The following is a 21,087-nucleotide window of genomic DNA, read 5'->3' on the forward strand; positions in this document are numbered from 1 at the left end:
TTACATTCCTACATGGAAAGATGACGTGTATGATTCATGAGACCTCAGTATTAGGGTAGCTGAAGGGAATGTGCATATATATATATGTTTATGTATATATATAATAAGTCAATGTGTATGTATGTATATATGTATGTGTGTGTGTGTGTATATATATATATATATATATATATATATATATATAGGGAGAGAGAGAGAGAGAGAGAGAGAGAGAGAGAGAGAGAGAGAGCAAGCACAGGGTGGGCTGAAGATGAAGGGAAGATATCTAAAAGAAAATCAAATTAAGGGATGAGAGAGGAATATATTGAGAGAGGGAGATAGGGAGAGATAGAATGGGGTGGATTATCTCGCATAAAGGTGGCAAGAGGAAGCAGTTCTGTGGGAGGAAGGGAGAGGGCAGGTGAGGGGGGAATGAGTGAATCTTGCTCTCATCAGATTTGGCCTGAGGAGGGAATACCATAATACTCAATTGGGTATCTTACCCCACAGGAAAGAAGAGGGAAGAAGATTTAAAAAAAGGGGGGGGATGATGGAGGGGAGGGCAGATAGGGGTGGAGGTAATCAAAAACAAACACTCAGGATCAAGGGAGAAAATTCAATAAAGGGGGATGGGTTGGGAAGAAGGAAAACATAGTTAGTTTTTCACAACATGAGTATTGTGGAAGGGTTATACCTAATGATACACATGTGGCCTATGTTGAATTGCTTGACTTTTTAGGGAGGGTGGTTAGGAAGGGAAGAGGGGAGAGAATTTGGAACTCAAAGTTTTAAGAACAGATGTTCAAAAACAAAAAAAAAGTTTTTGCATGCAACTAGAAAATAAGATACACAGGCAATGGGGCGTAGAAATCTATCTTGCCCTACAAGAAAGGAAGGGAAAAGGGGATGGGAGGGGAGTGGGGTGAAAGAAGGGAGTGCTGACTGGGGAACAGAGCAACCAGAATATACGCCATCTTGGAGTGGGGGGGAGGGTAGAAATGGGGAGAAAATTTGTAATTCAAACTCTTGTGAAAATCAATGCTGAAAACTAAATATATTAAATAAAAAAAACCAAATTTTTTCCCCATTTCTACCCTCCCCCCCACTCCAAGATGGCATATATTCTGATTACCCTGTTCCCCAGTCAGCCCTCCCTTCTGTAACCCCACTCCCCCCCCATCCCCTTTTCCCTTACTTTCTTGTAGGGCAAGATAGATTTCTACACCCCATTGCCTGTGTATCTTATTTCTTAGTTGCATGCAAAAACTTTTTTTTTGAACATCTGTTTTTTAAAACTTTGAGTTCCAAATTCTCTCCCCTCTTCCCTCCCCACCCATCCACCCTAAGAAGGGAATCAATTCAACATAGGGCACATATGTATCATTATGTAAAACCCTTCCACAATATTCATGTTGTGAAAGACTAATTATATTTTGCTCCTTCCTATCCTATCCCCCTTTGTTCAATTTTCTCCCTTGACCCTGTCCCCTTTTGAAAGTGTTTGCCTTTGATTACCTCCTCCCCCTATCTGCCCTCCCTTCTGTCATCCCCCTTTTTTATTTCCTTCCTCCTTCTTTCCTGTGGGGTAAGATACCCAGTTGAGTGTGTATGTTATGCCTTCTTCAGGTCAAATCCAATGAGAGCAAGATTCACTCATTTCCCCTCACCTGCCCCCTCTTCCCTTCCAATGAACTGCTTTTTCATGCCACTTTTATGTGAGATAATTTACCCCATTCTATCTTTCCCTTTCCCCCCTCTCAATATATTCCTCTCTCATCCCTTAATTTGATTTTATTTTTTTAAATATCATCACTTCATATTCAACTCCCTCTGTGCCCTCTGTCTATACATATATTTATGTATGCATATTCCCTTCAGCTACCCTAATACTGAGGTCTCATGAATTATACACATCATCTTTCCATGTAGGAATGTAAACAAAAGTTCAACTTTAGTAAGTCCCTTATGATTTCTCTTTCTTATTTACCTTTTCATGCTTCTCTTGATTCTTGTGTGTGAAAGTCAAATTTTTTTTTGAAGTTTAGTTTTTATTTCATACTCATAAACTTAACTCTGTTGTCTAGCCAGATTTGTGGAAGGAAAAAGGAAAATGAAATCCAAAGAGAATTGCAGCAAGTGAGAGCACAAGGATTACAGAGTATAAGAGCAGATGGGGTTTGGGGGTGCTCTCTCCAGCTACAGAGGAATGGTTTGATAGTCAAGACAAAAAACAAAACAAAAAATCTTATGAGAGTTGTCCACAGTCAGCGATAGTGATCTTCTTGCTGGTCTTGCCATCCTGAGTACCAAAACGCTCCATGGCTTCCACAATGTTCATGCCTTCTTTCACTTGGCCAAAGACCACATGCTTGCTATCCAACCAATCAGTCTTAGCAGTACAGATGAAAAACTGGGAGCCATTTGTGTTGGGTCCAGCATTTGCCATGGACAAGATGCCAGGACCAGTATGCTTCAGGATGAAGTTCTCATCAGCAAATTTCTCCCCATAGATGGACTTGCCACCAGTGCCATTATGGCATGTGAAGTCACCACCCTGGCACATGAACCCAGAAATGATTCTGTGGAAGCAGGATCCCTTATAACCAAATCCCTTCTCTCCAGTGCTCAGAGCACGGAAATTTTCTGCTGTCTTTGGAACATTGTCTGCAAAGAGCTCGAAAGTAATCTGGCCCAGGGGCTTGTTATCGACGGCAATGTCGAAGTACACGTTGGGGTTGGCCATGGCCACAGATGCCTGGGCTGGGCGCGATGGCAGAGGAATAGGCGGCAGGGATCGGTGTCTGGTGGAGGGAACCCAGACGAGGTCTCCCAGTGGCAGCGTCTGCAAAGCCGAAAGTCAAATTTTCTATTCAGCTCTGGTCTTTTCACCGAGAAAGCTTGAAAGTCCTCTATTTTATTGAAAATTCATATTTTGCCTTGGAGCATGATACTACATTTTGCTGGGTAGGTGATTCTTGGTTTTAATCCTAGCTCCATTGACCTCTGGAATATCAGATTCCAAGCTCTTCAATCCCTTATTGTAGAAGCTGCTAGATCTTGTGTTATCCTGATTGTGTTTCCACAATACTCAAATTGTTTCTTTCTGGCTGCTTGCAGTATTTTCTCCTTGACCTGGGAGCTCTGGAATTTGGTGACAATATTCCTAGGAGTTTTCTTTTTGGGATCTTTTTCAGGAGGCAATCAGTGGATTCTTTCGATTTCTATTTTGCCCTGTGGCTCTAGAATATCAGGGCAGTTCTCCTTGATAATTTCTTGAAAGATGATATCTAGGCTCTTTTTTTGATCATGGCTTTCAGGTAGTCCAATAATTTTTAAATTCTCTCTCCTGGATCTATTTTCCAGGTCAGTGGTTTTTCCAATGAGATATTTCACATTGTCTTCCATGTTTTCATTCCTTTGATTCTGTTTCATAGTATCTTGATTTCTCATAAAGTCACTAGCTTCCACTTGCTCCAATCTAATTTTTAAGGTAGTATTTTCTTCAGTGGTCTTTTGGACCTCCTTTTCCATTTGGCTAATTTTGCCTTTCAAGGCATTCTTCTCCTCATTGGCTTTTTGGAGCTCTTTTGCCATTTGAGTTAGTCTATTTTTTAAGGTGTTATTTTCTTCAATATTTTTTGGGTCTCCTTTAGCAAGTCATTGACTTGTTTTTTCATGGTTTTCTCACATCCTTCTCATTTCTCTTCCCAATTTTTCCTCTACTTCTCTAACTTGCTTATCCAAATCCATTTTGAGCTCTTCAATGGCCTGAGACCAATTCATATTTTTCTTGGAGGCTTTTGATGTAGGCTCTTTGACTTTGTTGACTTCTTCTGGCTGTATGTTTTGGTCTTCTTTGTCACCAAAGAAAGATTCCCGAGTCTAGGTCTGAATCTGAGTGCGTTTTTGCTACCTGGCCATGTTCCCAGCCAACTTACTTGACCCTTGAGTTTTTCATGGGGATATGACTGCTTGTAGAGTAAAGAGTACTTTGTCCCAAGCTTGAGGGGCTGCGCTCTTGTTTTAAGAGCTATTTCTACTCAGCCAGCTCTGCCACACCAGCACTACTCCTCCCGCAAGAACTGTCAACCCTGGCCAGCCAGGAGCAGACTCAGATCTAAGCTGGCTCTGCACTCCTGCTCAGATCTGCCACTTAATTCCTCCCATTAGGTGGGCCTGGGGCCAGAAGCAACTGCTGCTATAGTTCTGTAACTGCACCACCTCCGCTGCCCAGCGGTGGCCAAACCTCAAACTCCTTTCACTCTGTCCCCCGCAGGTTTTCCCACTAACCTTCTCTGTTGTCTTTGGTGTTTGTGGGTTGAGAAGTCTGGTAACTGCCACAGCTCACTGATTCAGGGTGCTAGGGCCTGTTCCTCCCGGATCTGGTTGGTCTGGGCGTGGCTCTTACTGGGCTGTGCTCCCAACCCCGTGGGATAGACCTTACCCCACGACCACCCAGGCTGTCCTGGGCTGGAGCCCTGCTTCCCTCTGCTATTTTGTGGGTTCTGCAGGTCTAGAATTTGTTCAGAGTCACTTTTTATAGGGGTTTGGAGGGACCTGGTGGGGAGCTCATGGAAGTCCCTGCTTTCCAGTTGCCATCTTGGCTCCGCCCCCCTATGCATTATACTTTCAAAAGAGAAAAGGATATAACTTTACAGCAGTGAAAATAAGTGCATAAATGCCAGTGAATACATAGTAGTCTAATAACTTTTTAAAGGTATAATATAGCAACTAGAAAAGTGTTTAATGAAATACATTATGTCATCGAAGAGAAACTACAGAGAATAGTTTCTTTCCATACTTGACTCCAGCATTACTTTCTATATCAGTTGAGTATTAAATAGAAGCAACTTCCTGAAGGCTGTATATTGACTTAGAAAACCACAAGTTACCATCAGCAATGTTGTATTTTATTTTCATTTATTTTGTTAAACATTTACAAATTACATTTTAATCTGGTTCTGAGACCAAGGGGTCATGGGTTTGACAGCTCTTTCTTACATGAACTTCTCAATGCTAGTACCTCCTCATAATTTCTAAATTACCTATTATCTATTCTGCACAAACCCATATATGTATATATTGTCTCTCCCAATTGTATGTAAGGTCCCTGAGGAAAGGAACTATTCCACTTTTCTTTATGTCCCTAGCACCTAGCATAGTGATGGACAAAGGCTAGCTGATTGACTAATTAAAAGAACTGTGTATTGGGTCTTTCAGGGACAGTTAAAACTTCAAATAATAGTCTTTTTACAACACTCATGTAGCTTCTTCCGGAGGAAGGCTGACTACATCGCCTCCTGAGTGTTTTTGCATATGCTAGAGAGCTAAGGTATCTCATCTCTAATGTTTTTAGTTCAAGCCCCCATTCTAGAATGTTTCCTTCCCACTGTTAACAGCTAGTGATTAGAGCCCCAGGTTCACTTAACCAATGAACAAAAATTACCTTTCACAAATAGATATTTAATCTAAGGGTGGAGCAAAACCAGAAGTTTGAAGCATTACTATCCTGCCCTCCCCCAATGCTTGGGTCTACAATTTCCCCTGTATTACCTAAGTCCTTCAGTCCTTGCAGAGAGAGGGCTCAGAATTAAACCAGCTTCAACATAGCATTTGCCTCACGTTCATTTCCAATTACAGCATGGCCAATGGAGGAGTCTGCATTTTTGTTACTGTGAGCAAGTTGCTCTGAGACTTTGCTCCTCAGTGTTTATTTTGCCCAAAATCCTGGCATGGACACTAACTCCCAGACTTCTGGGGCTCATTCTCCTGACATTTTGAAGCTCACCATGCTGTAGTTATCTCCAGCATTCTTCAGGAAGGAATAAATTAACAGAGACAGAAGAATGGCAGGCCCATATGTTCTCTGCTTCAGGCCAACTCTAGGGGAGTTGGTGAATTGGGCCTGAGGTCTTTCTCCAACCTTGAAGGACACAGCAGCTCCTCTTCTTTCTCTAGAAACAGCAAAACAGTTGAAGGGCCAGCTCCAAGACTTGCCCTGGTTTACTGATGTCTTTGAACCCACACCAGTTCTGACAGTGCAGACAGTTGACAATCCTACTCCTCATCATGTGGTGAACATACAGGAACCAGCTCCACAAGTCGGTGCATGCTCAAGTTGGAGCAGAGCATTTCAATCACATTTCAACTTGTCTTTCTAGAAGCAGGCCCCCCAGCCTCTTCCATGTGAAGTATTGCATCAGTCTCCTCCCCTTACACTAACAAAGACTAGCATTTTTTCTTAATAGAAATTGGGAGCTCTGAGTGTAGAGTAGAGGGTTCTTACCCTTTTTATGGACCCCTTCTCAGTATAATGTTTTTAAATGCATAAAAACAAAGCATAAAAACAAAAACAAAAATTACAAAGGAAATCAGTGACATCGAAATAAACACTTTTTCAGCCATCCAAGTTCAGAAATATCCTGAAACCTATCTACAGACTCCTCAAAAGGAGATCCCCAGGTTAAGAATACCTGATTTAGAGGGTACTCAGTTGAGAAAAATTTCAAGATTGTGTTCAATGAAAATTTTTTCAAAGGTAATTCTTTTATTTTCTAATGATTCACTTACTTTAGATTTTAAATTCTGGGAGTCCAGGAATTGTCTAAAGTCTTATTCTTTTTGTATCTCTAGTTGCATTTAGTCCAACTGTGGCCTGGTAATTAATAAATATTTACAGAATTGATTTAAACCTGCTTTGATGTGAGATGCTTAAAGAATGTCTTTTATTTGAGACTATTAAAAACTAAGGAACTACCTTGAACTTGAACTTACTGAATAGGGCCCACAGTCATGGGTTTAATATGAGAATTTTAAAAAGATAAACTACTTTGTACTCTTTTTTCCCCTAATCTGTAGTTTGTGTGATTTGCATTGAACAATTAGGTCACAAACTCAATATGTTTTTGAGCTGAAAATGTTTATAGAATTGAATGCTTGTTAAATGTCCCTTTTATTTTGTCTTTAAAATGATTTTAATTTAGGCCTTAGAAGGCAATTCTTATCTTGAAATTTACTAATTTTTGGTTTATTACTAAATAAGTGGTTATTTTTCCTTATTCAGTATTTGTCCCTGTTTAATTGTTGTGCTGTCTCTAATAAAATCAACTCAGAAACATGAGGGCCTGGATATGGTATTGTTTGTTTCATTACAGAGCAAAGCTCAATATAACATCTTTTAATCTGCCAATGTTTTGTCTTTTTCTCCTCTTCTCTATTGTCTTTAGTCTACCCTATCATTCATGGATATTTCTTAAATTTCATTTGGGGGCAGAAAAGCTGCTCTAGACTTGAAAATATAATTTTGGCTACCTAATCATTTATTCAGTTGTGCATAGGATGCTAAACCAGGAGTTGGCCTGGGAAAATCTGTTACCTTGTTCCTTTAAAAATTTTTTTTTTTAATATTTTCGGTTCCAAATTCTCTCTGTCCCTCCTATCCTTCCCCCACCCATTGAGAAGGCAAGAAATATGATACCCATTATACGTATGAAGTCATGCAAAACATTTCCACTATTAGTCATGTGGCGGGGGTGGGGGGAGAAGCAAGAAAAATTAAGAGGAAAAAATACGCTTTAATCTGCACTGAGTCCATTAGTTCTTTCTCTGAAGGTACGATAGCAGTTTTCATCATGAGTCCTTTGGTATTGTCATAGATCATTGTACTGACCAGAGTAGCTAAGTTTTTCACAATTGATTATTGCTGTTAATATCGTTGTTTCTGTGTACAAGGGTCTTCTGGTTCTGCTTATTTCACTTTGCCTTCCCAGGTTTTTCTGAATGCATCCTCTTCATCATTTCTTATAGAAAATAGTATTCTATCCTAACCATATGCCACAGCTTGTTTAGCCATTCCCCAATTGATGGTCATCCCTTTTATTTCCAGTTCTTTTACACTATAAAAAGAGCTGCTATAAATATTTTTGTACATATAGGTCCTTTTTCTTTGATCTCTTTGGGGTACAGACTTAGTTGTGGTATTTCTGGGTAAAAGGGTATACACAATTTTATATCTCTTTGGGTATAGTTCCCAGTTGTTCTCCAGAGTGGTTGGACAAGTTCGTAGCTCCACAATTCCCTGTTGTTTTTGGAAAAAAGAATTTGCTATCAAAATCCTGGGCTGGTGTGAATGGAAATTAATTTTTCTAGGAACCTTCAGCACTGTTCACTGCAACAGCCCATCCTGAGTTAGGGTATCATTATCTTTATCTCTCTATCTCCTGCCCCATCTTCCACATCCAAAAAAAATTTTTTTGGGGAAAAATTGCTTTGTTTTCCATCCCCATACTGAAACTGACTGCCTTGGTAACCTTTTGTTGAACAATGCTACTCTACCTCCACTAAAGTCTTACTACAATGCCTATTTCTGAAGGAGATGACCTTGAGTTATCAATAACTATGTCAGCAGAGTGTCAGGCAGGTTCTTCTGTTATTGTTCAATCATTTCAGTTGTGTTCAACTCTGTTACCCCATTAGAGATCTTCTTGGCAAAGATACTGGAGTGGTTTGCCATTGCCTTCTCCAGCTCATTTTACCTATGAGGAAACTGAAGCAAACAGGGTTAAGTGACTTGTCTAGGGTCCCTCATCTAGTAAGTCTCTGAAGCCAGATTTGAGATGAGTCTTCCTGACTCCAGGCCAGTACTCTATCCACTGAGCCACCTAGCTGCCCCAGGTAGGTTCTATCAAACTAGAAAAATTTCCAATACAAATCTGGAACTAGATAATGCTTTTATCAGAAAACCTACCTCACTAAGGTACCAGAATGATGTCTCCTATGTGGTGGATTTTCTCTCTTCAGAAATTTAGATCAACCTTTGCAAATTTGTGATCTGAATGAATACAGGAAATACACAGAGACAATCCTAGGTCCTAATATAGAATGAGATGTTCTTAATGAAGTACTCCTTCCAGGATTATTTTTATTTTGAAAAGTAACTCTTGAAATGTCTCAACCCAATTCTTCCAACTCTTCCTTTTGGAGGAAAGAAAGCAGTCTGTTCTCGTCAGATCTCTTTGGGAGTATTCTGTTCAATTTTGGTATCACAATTTAATGTCATTGATAAGCTGGAATGGATTGAGATGAGGGCAATCAGTATGGTCAAGGGCCATGAATCAATGTCATTTGACGAGTATATGAAAGGCGCCCCTTCCCACCCCCTTCAAAGGGCAGAACCAGGAAGCAAATTTGGACTTGCCAGGAAAAACTTCCTAATAGTTAGTGCTATCCAAAAATAGAATAGGCTGTCTTGACCTCTGAGAGGTCTTCAAGAAGAGACTGGATGACCTTTTGCTAAATGCAGTATGGGATGGGCCAGACAGACCTAACCCTCAACATCTGTGATTCTGAAAGCAGGCTGTCAGAAGACATTTAAAGCTGTGTCCTAGGAGGCTCTAAAGCGTAGCCAGAGCCTTCTAGAGAGAGAAGGAAAGAGCTCAGGCTTTAGTTAGTGAATCACAGACCTAGAGCTGAAAGACGTGTTAAAGGTCATCTAGTCCAAAGTCCAAGTCCATTTTATGGAATGAGGAAATTGAGTACCAGAAAAGTGTAATGCCTTCCCCAAAGCCAAGGGTAGTAAGCAGCAAAACTTGCATTTGAACCCAGGCCCTGGAGCTCATCATCTCAACCCAGGGCTCTCTGCACCTCGCTCAGCTCCTCTCTCCCAGAAGAGCTAGCTTTTGATCCCAGTACCAGATACCTCATCTCCAGCCTTGGTGTATTTTCCCTGCCTGTCTCCCGTGCCAGCCTTGCTCTGCTTCCTGGCTCCTTCGAGTACTACTTCCAACCTGCCCTTCTCGCTGCTAGCCTAGCGCCTTCTCTCGAAGATGACCCCTACTCTACCCTGTAAATTGTGTCTTGTCTGTATCTCGTCTGCACACAGTCGTAGGGCAGTGAGCGCCTAAGGGGCGAGGCTGTTTCTGCTTTTCTTTGTGCAGTTATCGCCAGCTCTAAGCACCACGCCTGGCACGTAGTAGGCGCTCGATGCGTGCCTGCGGACGGGCTGGGCCTGCCCCGTCTTACCGCTGCCACCTTGGACGAGTCCCTTCACCTTTCTGGGCCTCAGCTTACCCACATGTAACAGAAGGGAGAGGAGCTGGGCTGTCTCTACTGCCCTAGAATGCGGGTCTTATTCACCCTTCCCCAATGGACGGCCCGGACGTGGCCCCTAGGGTCAGGGCTCGATGCAGTCTTCCAGCCCAGGCCGCAGGCAGGACCCGGGCCGCGGCGATTCGGGCCCAGCAAGAACTCACCCGGGCTACCCCACGGGGTCGGTTCGGGACACTCCCCCCCCACACCCAGTCCCTCTTCCCGCTTCTCCCGCCGCCCCCTCCAACCCTTCGCTCCTTTTCTGGGCGGGGAACGGAAGTGACGTCAGGCGCATCGGAAGTCCCTGCGGCCGCGGTGTTGTGCTGTGGGAAAGAGACGGACGGCTTTAGGAGCCCGGGAGAGTGATTCTCGCCTTTCCGAGGCCGGTATCGCGCTGAGACCCCCGGGGAGAAGCAGCCGTCGCCATGTCTGACCAGGTAGGCGGCTTAGGGCCGCGGCTTGGCGGGGAGTCGGGGCCTGGGCCTGCGATATCGAGGTCCCGCCGGCTCCTCGACTGGGGCCGGGAATGGGGGCGGGGAGGAGAGGGCACAGGAGACAGGGGAGGGGGCGGCGGGCGCGGGGCAAGCAGCGAGCCAGGGCCGGCGCGGGACTCTCGAATGTCCGGGGCTCGGCCTCCAGCCGCCGGAGCCTCCTCGCCCCCTGAGAGGAGTCCGTGCACTTCCCCGTGACCCGGGGCGCCAGAGGCGCGTCGGGTCGCCGGCCCTGCGGGCCAGGTATCAGCCGGCCCCGGAGCCCTGCCCGCCGCCCTGGCGAAGGGTCCCGGAGAGCGGCCGGGCCCCGCGGAGCCCCATCGCGCCTAGCGGCGGCCGCGGGCGCGTAGGCCCCGGTTATATAACGGGAGAGGGAGCTCGCCGCGGCAGCCGGCAGGGCCTCGAGCGGGGGGGGGGCGTGGGGGGGTGGGGGGAGGCCGGAGCACGAATTCCCCTTCGGATGCTGAGGACGCGGCGGCGGCGGCGGGGGCTGCAAGGTCGCCGGGAGCTCGGCAGCGGCGGCTCGCAGCCCGGCGACTGGGCCCACTACAGGGCCAGGCCCCGCGTCCGCCCTGAGCCTCGGGATTTTTTTGCTCCGGACCTTTTTTTTCCGGTGGATGGGGATGGTGGCGGCTCCCCTTGTTCCGTGAACTTTTGCTGTTTGCTACTTTCGATTGGTTCGGCGTTTTCCCAGATTGAGCAGCCCCGACTTGCCCACCCAAGCCCTTTATCTAGGCATTGGCCTAGCGATGACTGATGTTTGCGTCCACCCCCGAGTAAAACAAAAGGAGGGGACCCGGGGAGCTTCCCGCGGCTTTCCGAAAGCTATTATGCCATCCTAGCCCGGGTGAATTAATTTGGTCTTGGAGGCCAACCAGAATCTTTGTCGGGGAGCCTTTCCCCACTTGCTACGTAGTTTGCCCTGTGTTTATAGCTAATTTACAGTGCACTTGTTCATGTTCAGAGTATTCGATTAATGTCAGATGGAGAAATAAAGAGTCAATTTGCTTGTATGAAAGAAAACCTTAAATTTTTTTCGTTTGATTCAAAACACTGCGGCAGGGTTGGAATTTTAAATTTGGCAAACTTAGCCACGTGTCTGTTTATTTGTCAGTTCTGTGCAGCATTGCTGTTGAAACATACTGGATTTTAGGAAATTGAGACATTCGGAAACGTTTTTTGGTTATAAAAGGCAAGCCATTATTTAGGTTAGTTCTGGATGGTACTCGGGACATTAATAGGCTAATTCCCAAGTTGGCATATGAATATCATTATATCTCATTAAATTGTTTATCCAGTTACCAGTTAGAGAATACATGTAAAATATTTAATTAGTTTTTTGTTTGATGTTTAGTACTTGGGAAATATGTTTCAAATAAAAGTATTTTGGGGGAATGAATGAACCAAAAGGAAGCAAACAAGCATTTATTAAGCACCTGCTATAAGCCAGGGGATTTTTGTTTTTACAAGATTTGATACTGAACACAACCCTGGGAGGTAAGTGCCATCATTATCGCTCATTTTACAGTTGAAGAAGCTAAGGCAGGCAAGTCACTTGCCCAGGATTACAGAGCTGACAAAGTCCTAAGGCCAATTTCAGTTCAGGTTTTCTGATTCTAGGTGCGGTGCTCTGTATATTGCGACACCTTGCAGCCTCAAAATAGAAAGGAATTATTTGGGAAAATAAAAATTACTGTATCATGCTCCGGTAAAGTAGGCAGGTGTTATGAAATATGGGTAATTCCTTAGAAAGCTAGGAGGTGAGTTAGTTCTAGATTGGGAATTTGAATTATTTTCATCAGTTAACATTTATTAAAAGATGAAAGACCTGATTAAAAAAAAAAGGTGAAAAATCCTCAGAGGATTTAAAATCAAGAGCAGGACGCCTAAGTTTTCCAGTACAATGCCATTCAATTTGGAGAATATCATGCACGATATCTGATCAAAAATTCTACATTAAGTCCTGTTGGAAAGGCATCTTTTTAAAGAACCTCTCAGTTTATTATCAGTCATAATGGCAAAACTAAGGAATAGCTGTTAGATTTTTTTGATAAGTAGTCTTTTATGTTTTCCAAGTATATGTTAAAATGGCTTTCAATGTTCATTTTTATAAGATTTTGAGTTCCAAATTTTTCTCCCTCCCCCCTCTTCCCTTTCCCCTCCCCAGGATGGCAGGCAATCTGATATAGGTTATACATGTGCAATCATGGTGACATTTTCATACTAGTCATGTCGTGAAAGAAGAAACAGAACAAAAGAGAAAAGCCACAAAAAAACCCCAAAAAGTGAAAATGTGCTTCGATCTGCATTTGGACTCCATATTTCTTTCCCTGGATGTGGATAGCATTTTCTGTCATGAGTCTTTTAGAATGTTTTGAAAGATCATTATATTGCTAAGAAGAGCTAAGTCAATCATAGTTTATCATCACATGGTGTTACTGTTACCGTGTACAATGTTCTCCTTGTTCTGGTCACTTCACTCGGCATCAATTCATGTAAGTCTTTCCAGGTTTTTCTGAAATCCACCTGCTCATCTCTTATTGCACAATAGTATTCTATTACATCCACATACCACAACTTGTTCAGCCATTCTCCAATTGATGGGCATCCCCTCAATTTCTAATTCTTTGCCACCACATAAAGCTGCTATAAATATTTTTGTGCCTGTAGGTCTTTTCCCTCTTTTTATGATCTCTTTGGGATACAGACCTGGAAGTGGTATATTGCTGGATCAAAGGGTATGCTCATTTGATTGTCCCTTGGGCGTAGTTCCAAATTGTTCTCCAGAATGGTTGGATCAGTTCACAACTCCACTAACAAAGCATGTTTCCCAATTTTCCCACATCTTCTCCAACATTTATCATTTTCCTTTTCTGCCTTGTTAGCCAATCCAATAGATATGAGCTGGTACCTCAGAGTTATTTTAATTTACATTTCTCTAATCAATAATGACTTGGAGCATTTTTACATAACTATAGAGAAAAGTTAAACTTTTTAAAAGGTTTATTGGGCTAGCTGTCATGACAGAGAACAAATTACTTGCTTTTGGAGAAAAAGCGAAACTCCTTTATATTGAAGGTGTTAAGGAACAGGACTGACACCCATGTATTGTGGATTTAGGAGTCTCCAAATGAACACTAGATAATAACTGGAAAAAAAATGTTTTCTGGGGCACTGGTATGGAAGAACCATTGTTGTAATGACTCTAATGACTTTGATATTATGCTCTTTTAATTGTATTTCCCCATAAACCATTCGATCTCCTCCAACCCAAATGTAGGATCATAAACTTGGAATCACATGAGAACTTAAAGCTCCTTTCTTCTAGCCCCTCACCTGATTTTACAGATGGGGCACCTGGAGTGTAGAGAGGTTGAAAGACTTGGCGCAAAGCTCCCACAGTAGCGAACTGGGATCAGAACAGAAGTTGTCTCCGTCCAGGGCTAATCTCTTTTCATTATAACATTATACCTCTTAAAAGCCACCTGAAGCCCTGTATTAAAGCATTTCAACACAAAAAGATCTAGATGTTGTTACATTGAAATGGGCTTTTATTTCTTCACCTGTAAAAGCAGGACTTTTTGGACTTTGTCATTTCTAAGGTTCTTTTTCAACTGATCCTTTCTGAGCATCCTAGGAAAGGTGGAGGCAAGAGTGATTTCAGTATAACACCTCATCATCCTAAGAAATTCAGACCACTAATTTTCTCTTCCTGTTTGAGTACAAAGATGTCCAACACCAACTGTTTTGTTTCAGTATTGCTGATTTCCAGCAATGTGTTCATTGTTAACAGCAACAAAAGGATGTCCGGTGGAATTTGTTATATAACAATTTTACCTGTAGAAGTTACTTTTGGGGTGGGGTATCATTTTGATTTGAATCTATTTTTACAGGTTTTCCCTTATGTATCATTCATGCATCTTCCAGAAATGAAATTTCTTTCCTCCACAGAAGATTCAGGTACACTACAAAGTCATTTTTTTTCCTGTGGGGATGGTAACATTCCCACCAGTCAGTGTTCTTTATAGCAGTCTAGTAATTGTTTATGCTACTAATCTTAGTAGGACTACCTTGAAGTTGAAATGAGTATGGTGAATTGATTTGTAAATGAAAATTTGCCAGTTTTATATGTATAGGAACACAAATATATCAGAATTTAGCTGTGACTTGAGCATGTAGTTAAGGTAATATTGAAAAAATGCATTGTTGAACTCAGAATCTTCATATATAGGCTTCTTTGGGGCAAGGAACATTTTTCATTTATTTTTTCTGCATGAGGCAGACTTAGGAGTTACCACTTGGAAGCTGCAGATTGTAATTACAAGCCAGTCTGAAGAAACCTCTAGTTAAAGTAGTAGTTAATAGCATTTTGGAACCTCAATACAGAGGTCATTTTTATATCCCCGATATAAGAGAGGGGTGAATAGTTCATATTGGAAATCTAAGACGTGAAGGAGTTTAAATATCTTGTATTTTACTAGATGCAGTATGGATACCTCAGCTCAAATGAAATAATATGTAAAGTGCTTAGCAAACTTCAAAATGCTGTTTAGTGTCAGTTATTGTTATTTTTATTACCTTCTTTTCCAGTAATGAAATAGGGAGGGTACCTGGAAGGAAATGAAGCAGCAGGCATAGGCTTTTCATGATTCAGTGGGAACCTGTATGATACTCTTAAGTACTTTCTTTGTTCCCTCTGCTTTGAAAAAAGAAATTCCAAGAAAATGAAAGTGGTCAAAATTTAAATATATAATTTACTTGATTAAATTAGGACTATTGCATTAGCCTTCTTATTGGTTTCCCTGCCTCAAGTTCCTTCCCATTCCAGTCTGTCCACTGCTCACCTGTCAAATTGATCTTCTTAAAGTCACACAGTGACCATGTCACTCCTCCTTATTAAGTTCCAATGGCTCCCTGTCATCTTCAGGATCAAATACAAAATTCTGTTTGGTTTTCAAACCGTTCATAATCTGCACCCTCCACCCCCTTCTATTTTTCCAGTCTCCTTCTCTCTTCCTCAAACCGTAGTCCAATGATACTGAACTTGCTGTTTTTTGAACAATACTGACTCTTAGCATTTTCACTGGCTCTCCCCTTCCTATGCCTGGAATTCTTTGCCTCCTCATCTCATCTCTTGGTCTCCCTTGCTTCCTGTAAGTTCCAGCTAAAATCCCACTTTTTAGAAGAAGCCTTTCCTGATACCCCTGAGTACTAGCAAATTTCTTTTCTTGGTAATCTCTTAATTTATCCTATATGTAATGTAGTTTGTATAGTTGTTTCCATATTTGTCACCCTCATTAGACTGTGAGCCCCTTGATAGCAGGGACTTTTTTTTTTTGTTTTGATATCTCTAGAGCTTAAGTGCAGTGCCTGGCACACAGTGGGAGCTTAATTAATACTTCTTAACTGACTTACTGATACTTCATTCTATTACTGAGTATTTCAACTTTATTTACTGAGTATTCTATTACTGAGTATTTCTACCTTTTGAGAATTTTACATTTAATATTTAATTTTAAGAGGTGTGTTGTTGTTCAGTTGTGTCCAACTCTTGCTGACCCCATTTAAGGTTTTCTTGGCAAAGATACTAGAGTGGTTTTGCCATTTCCTTCTCCAGCTCATTTTACGGATGAGGAACTGAGGCAAACAGGGTTGGTTAAGTGACTTGCCATGGGTCATATAGCTAGTAAGTGCTTGAGGTCGGATTTGAACTCAGGGAGATGAGTCTTTCTGATTCCAAGCCTGGCACTCTATCCACTGTGCCACCTAGCTGCCTAAAAGGTATGAGTTGTACTAATAATATTAATGCCTTTGGGCACTTCTTTTGCCTGTAATTGGTAGAACTGATGTTAGGTTGTTTTTCCAGTTCTGGAAGCTGCTATTGGCTAGGCCATTCAACAAACATTGAATGCCACTAGTATATGAATATGACATGCATACAAATAACTATAATGTATTAGTGCAAGAAAAAGAGGTACAAAGAACCCTGTGAAGTCTTAGATGACAAAGAGTTGGACTTGATTATAGACTGGAATTCTGTGAGATAAAGCTGTAAAGTAAGGTTGATACCATGGTGGAGGCCCTTGAATGTAAAACTCAGGTGTTTAGTTTATAGGCAGGAGTAAGCCATTGAAAGGTTTTGAACAGAACAGTGATATAGGCACATCTATGCACAAGGAAGATTAATTTGGCAGTGATGCTAAGAATATACTTGGCAATACTCTAGATCAGAGATCCCTTGCCTGCTATGGTAGCTAAGAATGATTTTTACATTTTAAAATAAAATCTGATTGTATTTAAAAATGTAAAAACCATTTTTAGCTCTACAGGGCCCAGTATCTAGACTTGGCTTTAGTTGTCCAACCGTTGGTATAGATAAGTGGTAATGAGGACTAGAGTAGGATGATGGTAGTGAAAATGGAGAGAATGAGGCATACGTGAAGGATAGTGTGGAGTAAAATTGATAGGACCTGACAATTGATTCTCTTTAGAGAGAGAAGGATTAAAGGTTTCCACGATGAAAGACTGAGTAAAAAATAGTTAAATTTTTTCCCTCGTTACACGTAAAAACAATGTTTTAAAAAAAATTTTGCATTCTAACTTCTCTTCCTCCCTTCTCCCCTTCCCCCCACATTGAGAAGACAAGCAATTTGATATAATTCATATATGTGCAGTCATGCAAAACATATTTCCATATTAATCATGTTGCAAAAGAAAATACAGACCAAAAAAAAGACAAAAAATAGTATGGTTCAATCTGTATTCAGACTCCATCAATTTTTTCTTTGGAGGTGGATAGCATTTTTTATCAAAAGTCCTTTGGAATTGTCTGAAATCTTTGTATTGCTGAGAATATCGAAGTCATTCACAGTTGATCATTGATCAGTAGTGGTGTTACTGTGTACAATGATCTGGTTCTGCTTACTTCACTTTGCATCAGTTCACGTAAGTTTCTACATTTTTCCGAAACCATCCCCTTCATCGTTTCTTACAGCACGATAGTATTCTATTACAGTTATATACCACATCTTATTCAGTCATTCCTCAACTGATAGGCATCTCCTCAATTTCCAGTTTTTTGCCACCAGAAAAGAGCTGCTACAAATATTTTTGTACATGTGGGTCCTTTCACCTTTTCTCTGATTTCTTTGGGATGTGGACCTAGTAGTGGTATTGCTGGGTCAAAGAGCATGGACAATTTGATAGGCCTTTAGACACAGTTCCACATTTGCTCTCCAGAATGAGGCATACATGAAGGTATATTAGTGTCCCACTTTTCTCACACCCCTTCCAACATTTGTCAGTTTCCTTTTCTGTCATGTTAGCCAATCTGAGAGATGTGAGATGGTACCTCTGAGTTGTTTTAATTTGCATTTCTCTAATCCATAGTGATTTAGAGCATTTTTTTCATATGATTATAAATAGTTTTGATTTCTTCTTTTGAAAACTGTTCATATCCTTTTGACCAATGGGGGCCATCTCCAGTTGCTCTGATCTATATCTTGCCACTGGACCCAGAGGGCTCTGGAGTGAGGCTGGTGACTTTGCACAGCCCTGAGTCACTGAAATGTAATTTATTTGCAAGGCATGACATCTTCCCCTGATATCATGGTCCTCTTCGAGAGTGAATGAACAACAATATCCTTTGACAATTTATCAATTGTGAAATAACTTATATTCTTATAAATTTGACTTATTTCTGTATATAGTTGATAAATGAGGTCTTTATTAGAAAAACTTACTGTAAATTTCCCTTCCACCCCCCAATTTCCTGCTTTCCTTCTAATCTTGGCTGCATTGATTTTGTTTGTGCAAAACCCTTTTAATTTAAAATAATCAGAATTATCCATTTAACATCTTGTCATGCTCTCTATCTCTTGTTTGGTCATAAATTCTTCCCTTATCCATAGATCTGACAGGTAAAGTGTTCCATGCTCCCATATAGTATCACCCTTTATATCTAAGTCATACCCATTTTGACCATATCTTGGTATGTGGTATAAGACATTGGTATATACCTAATTTATGCCAAATTGCTTTCCAGTTTTCCCAGCAGTTTTTGTCAGATAGTGAGTCTTTGTCCCAAAAGCTTGAATCTTTGGGTTTATCATAAAATAGGTTACTATGGTTATTACCTATTGTATTCCCAATACTCTATCTCTCAGCCAGTATCATATTGTTTTTATGATTACTGCTTTGTCATACAGTTTTGAGATCTGGTACTGCTACCCTGCCTTCCTTTACTTTTTTCCCCCATTAATTCCTAGGTTTTATAGGTACATGAATATTTTAATTGTGCCCTTAGAATTTATTAATTTTTGTATGATCATACAGCATTTGAGCATGTCTCAATGAAAATAGTTTAGTTTGGTAAAGATCATGTGTCCTGTAGGTCTGCAGTGTTTTCATTATCATTTGCTACAAGAGCCTCTCTGTTCTCAGAGGTCCAGAAGCCATTCAGATCAATTAGCGACTCTGTATCTTTGATTACTGTTGATTAAATCCTGAAGGGATATTTTCAAAGGATCCTTAGGTTTCACTATGTCAAAAATTTCATCGTTGACACCTTGAAATGAGACAGGATCTTGTCCATGAATTTTCATTAATTCCTGAACAGTCCTGAGGAAATAGTTAAGAGAAAAAACATTCAGGTATCCTTTGTTCTCTATATCAAGTAATTTGAAAATATATTGCAAATCTTCAGATTCTTTTTGATTTTCTAATGCAAGCACAAGGTCTAGATAGGTCCTGATAATCCATTTCTCCCATCATAAGTAAGGAACTCTTGGAAGACATGATCCAAGAAGATATTGGTCATAGTTACTGTTCCATATCAGGAGAGTTCTTCCTTACTGAGCATTCCATTGTGGTCCTTATCAAGATTCAAATATTGGCCATAAGCCTGCAAAGCAGAAGGAGCAGAAAACTAATTTGTTTCTTGACTTTCCTTGGAAAGTTCTTCGTCCCTCAACTCCAATAAATCATCTAAGAAGCTGCATGCTAAAATACCTTGTATTTTTATCTTTCCTGTTCTCAGAGGTTTTAAGAAGAACTTTCTAATTGCAGAGCGACATAAAAGGAGTAAAATGATTTTTCTAGTCCATCTAACTGTGGCAGAGTAGGGATAAATTCTAATATGTAGTTCTCTAAATCTGATTCCGGAAGTCAACCTTGGTCAGCCACATCATATGAAACTAAGCCCCATTCTTGTTTGGTGAAGCCACACTTTTCTCATAACATAGAGAACTGTGTGATAGAGTTTCTTCCATAGGGATCTGTATGAATAAGTTTAGCAATGACTTTGGCCATAAAGAACTCCTTGCATTTTGGTCCAGCTTTTTCTCCAACTTTCAAGAAGTTTTCATAATTGATCATTGCTTCCTTCCCAGTCATAGGTGGTGTCTGGTGTTTGTCCAGTAAAAACCTTAAATTCTGTAATTCTCCATTGTCTAACAGTTCCTTATTTTTCCTTTGCAGAAGACAGCTCTAGACTCTTCTCTTAATTTCTGTAATAAGATTTCATCTTCAGCTGGCAGAATTTGGGGCTGCTAACCATCTGCGAAGCACCTCTCTCCAGTCCATAGTTGAATCGCTGCATGTTATATCAGACTGTTACTCTTCACTCTAAAGTATTCTCTTTGTATAGCTCATGTCTGTTGCCTGTCAGGAGATTCATTTTTTTCTCCTGTAGTATTAGCACTTAGCAGTTATGTAAAATTGTGTCTTTGAATTCTCAAAGGAGAGTGCAGTGCCTTGGTCATGATTGGTATTTAATAAATGTTTAGTTAGCTGGGATTGAGCTGTTGGCATGAAGTCCAGGGAGAGATATTGGAAGACAATTGTAAAGAAGGGGAGTAGAAACAAAAGATAAAATTTGGTGGCAGAAGTATAGCTCCAGGAGTGACTTGAATTGTGGTGAATAATGCCCAGAGGTGAGCCTCAAACCACCTTATCCAAGGCCAGAGGACAATTAGGTTCAACCGTAAGGGTGAAGCAGGATGGGGTACCTTTTCATGCTTCTCTTGATTCTTATATTTGAAAGTCAAATTTTCTATTCAGCTCTGGTCTTTTCATGGAGAGAGCTTGATAGTCCTCTATTTTATTGAAAGTCCATATTTTGCCTTGGAGCATTATACTCAGTTTTGCTGGGTAGGTGATTCTTGGTTTTAATCCTAGCTCCATCGACCTCTGGAATATCATATTCCAAGCCCTTCAGTCCCTTAATCTAGAAGCTGCTAGATCTTGTGTTATCTTGATTGTTTTTCTACAATACTCAGATTGTTTCTTTCTGGCTGCTTGCAGTATTTTCTCCTTGATCTGGGAGCTCCGGAATTTGGCCACAATATTCCTAGGAGTTTTCTTTTTGGGATCTTTTTCAGGAGGTGATCAGTGGATTCTTTCAATTTCTATTTTACCCTGTGGCTCTAGAATATCAGGGCAGTTCTCCTTGATAATTTCTTGAAAGATGATATCTAGGTTCTTTTTTTGATTATGGCTTTCAGGTAGTCCAGTAATTTTTAAATTATCTCTC

The 21,087-nt window shown here is 41.0% G+C and overlaps 2 protein-coding genes and 1 pseudogene across 2 annotated transcripts in view; 1 reads left to right on the forward strand and 2 right to left on the reverse strand.

Moving 5' to 3' along the window:
- Positions 1-2,205: 2,205 nt before the first annotated feature.
- On the reverse strand, positions 2,206-2,731 carry LOC118847898 (peptidyl-prolyl cis-trans isomerase A-like). Its single transcript, XM_036756581.1, has one exon. The coding sequence runs from the start codon at positions 2,720-2,722 to the stop codon at positions 2,225-2,227; it is 498 nt and encodes a 165-aa protein (XP_036612476.1). The 5' UTR covers positions 2,723-2,731; the 3' UTR covers positions 2,206-2,224.
- Positions 2,732-10,343: 7,612 nt separating this feature from the next.
- The window catches only part of SUMO1 (small ubiquitin like modifier 1), a 42,472-nt gene continuing 31,728 nt past the window's right edge, over positions 10,344-21,087 (forward strand). The window contains exon 1 of the mRNA XM_036756648.1: positions 10,344-10,502. Coding sequence (XP_036612543.1) covers positions 10,491-10,502 — 12 coding nt within the window. The 5' untranslated portion in view covers positions 10,344-10,490. The remainder of the gene's footprint in view (positions 10,503-21,087) is intronic.
- On the reverse strand, positions 18,934-20,013 carry LOC118847942 (annotated as a pseudogene).

Source organism: Trichosurus vulpecula, chromosome 4, assembly GCF_011100635.1.
Source record: "Trichosurus vulpecula isolate mTriVul1 chromosome 4, mTriVul1.pri, whole genome shotgun sequence".
Taxonomy (NCBI): domain Eukaryota; kingdom Metazoa; phylum Chordata; class Mammalia; order Diprotodontia; family Phalangeridae; genus Trichosurus; species Trichosurus vulpecula.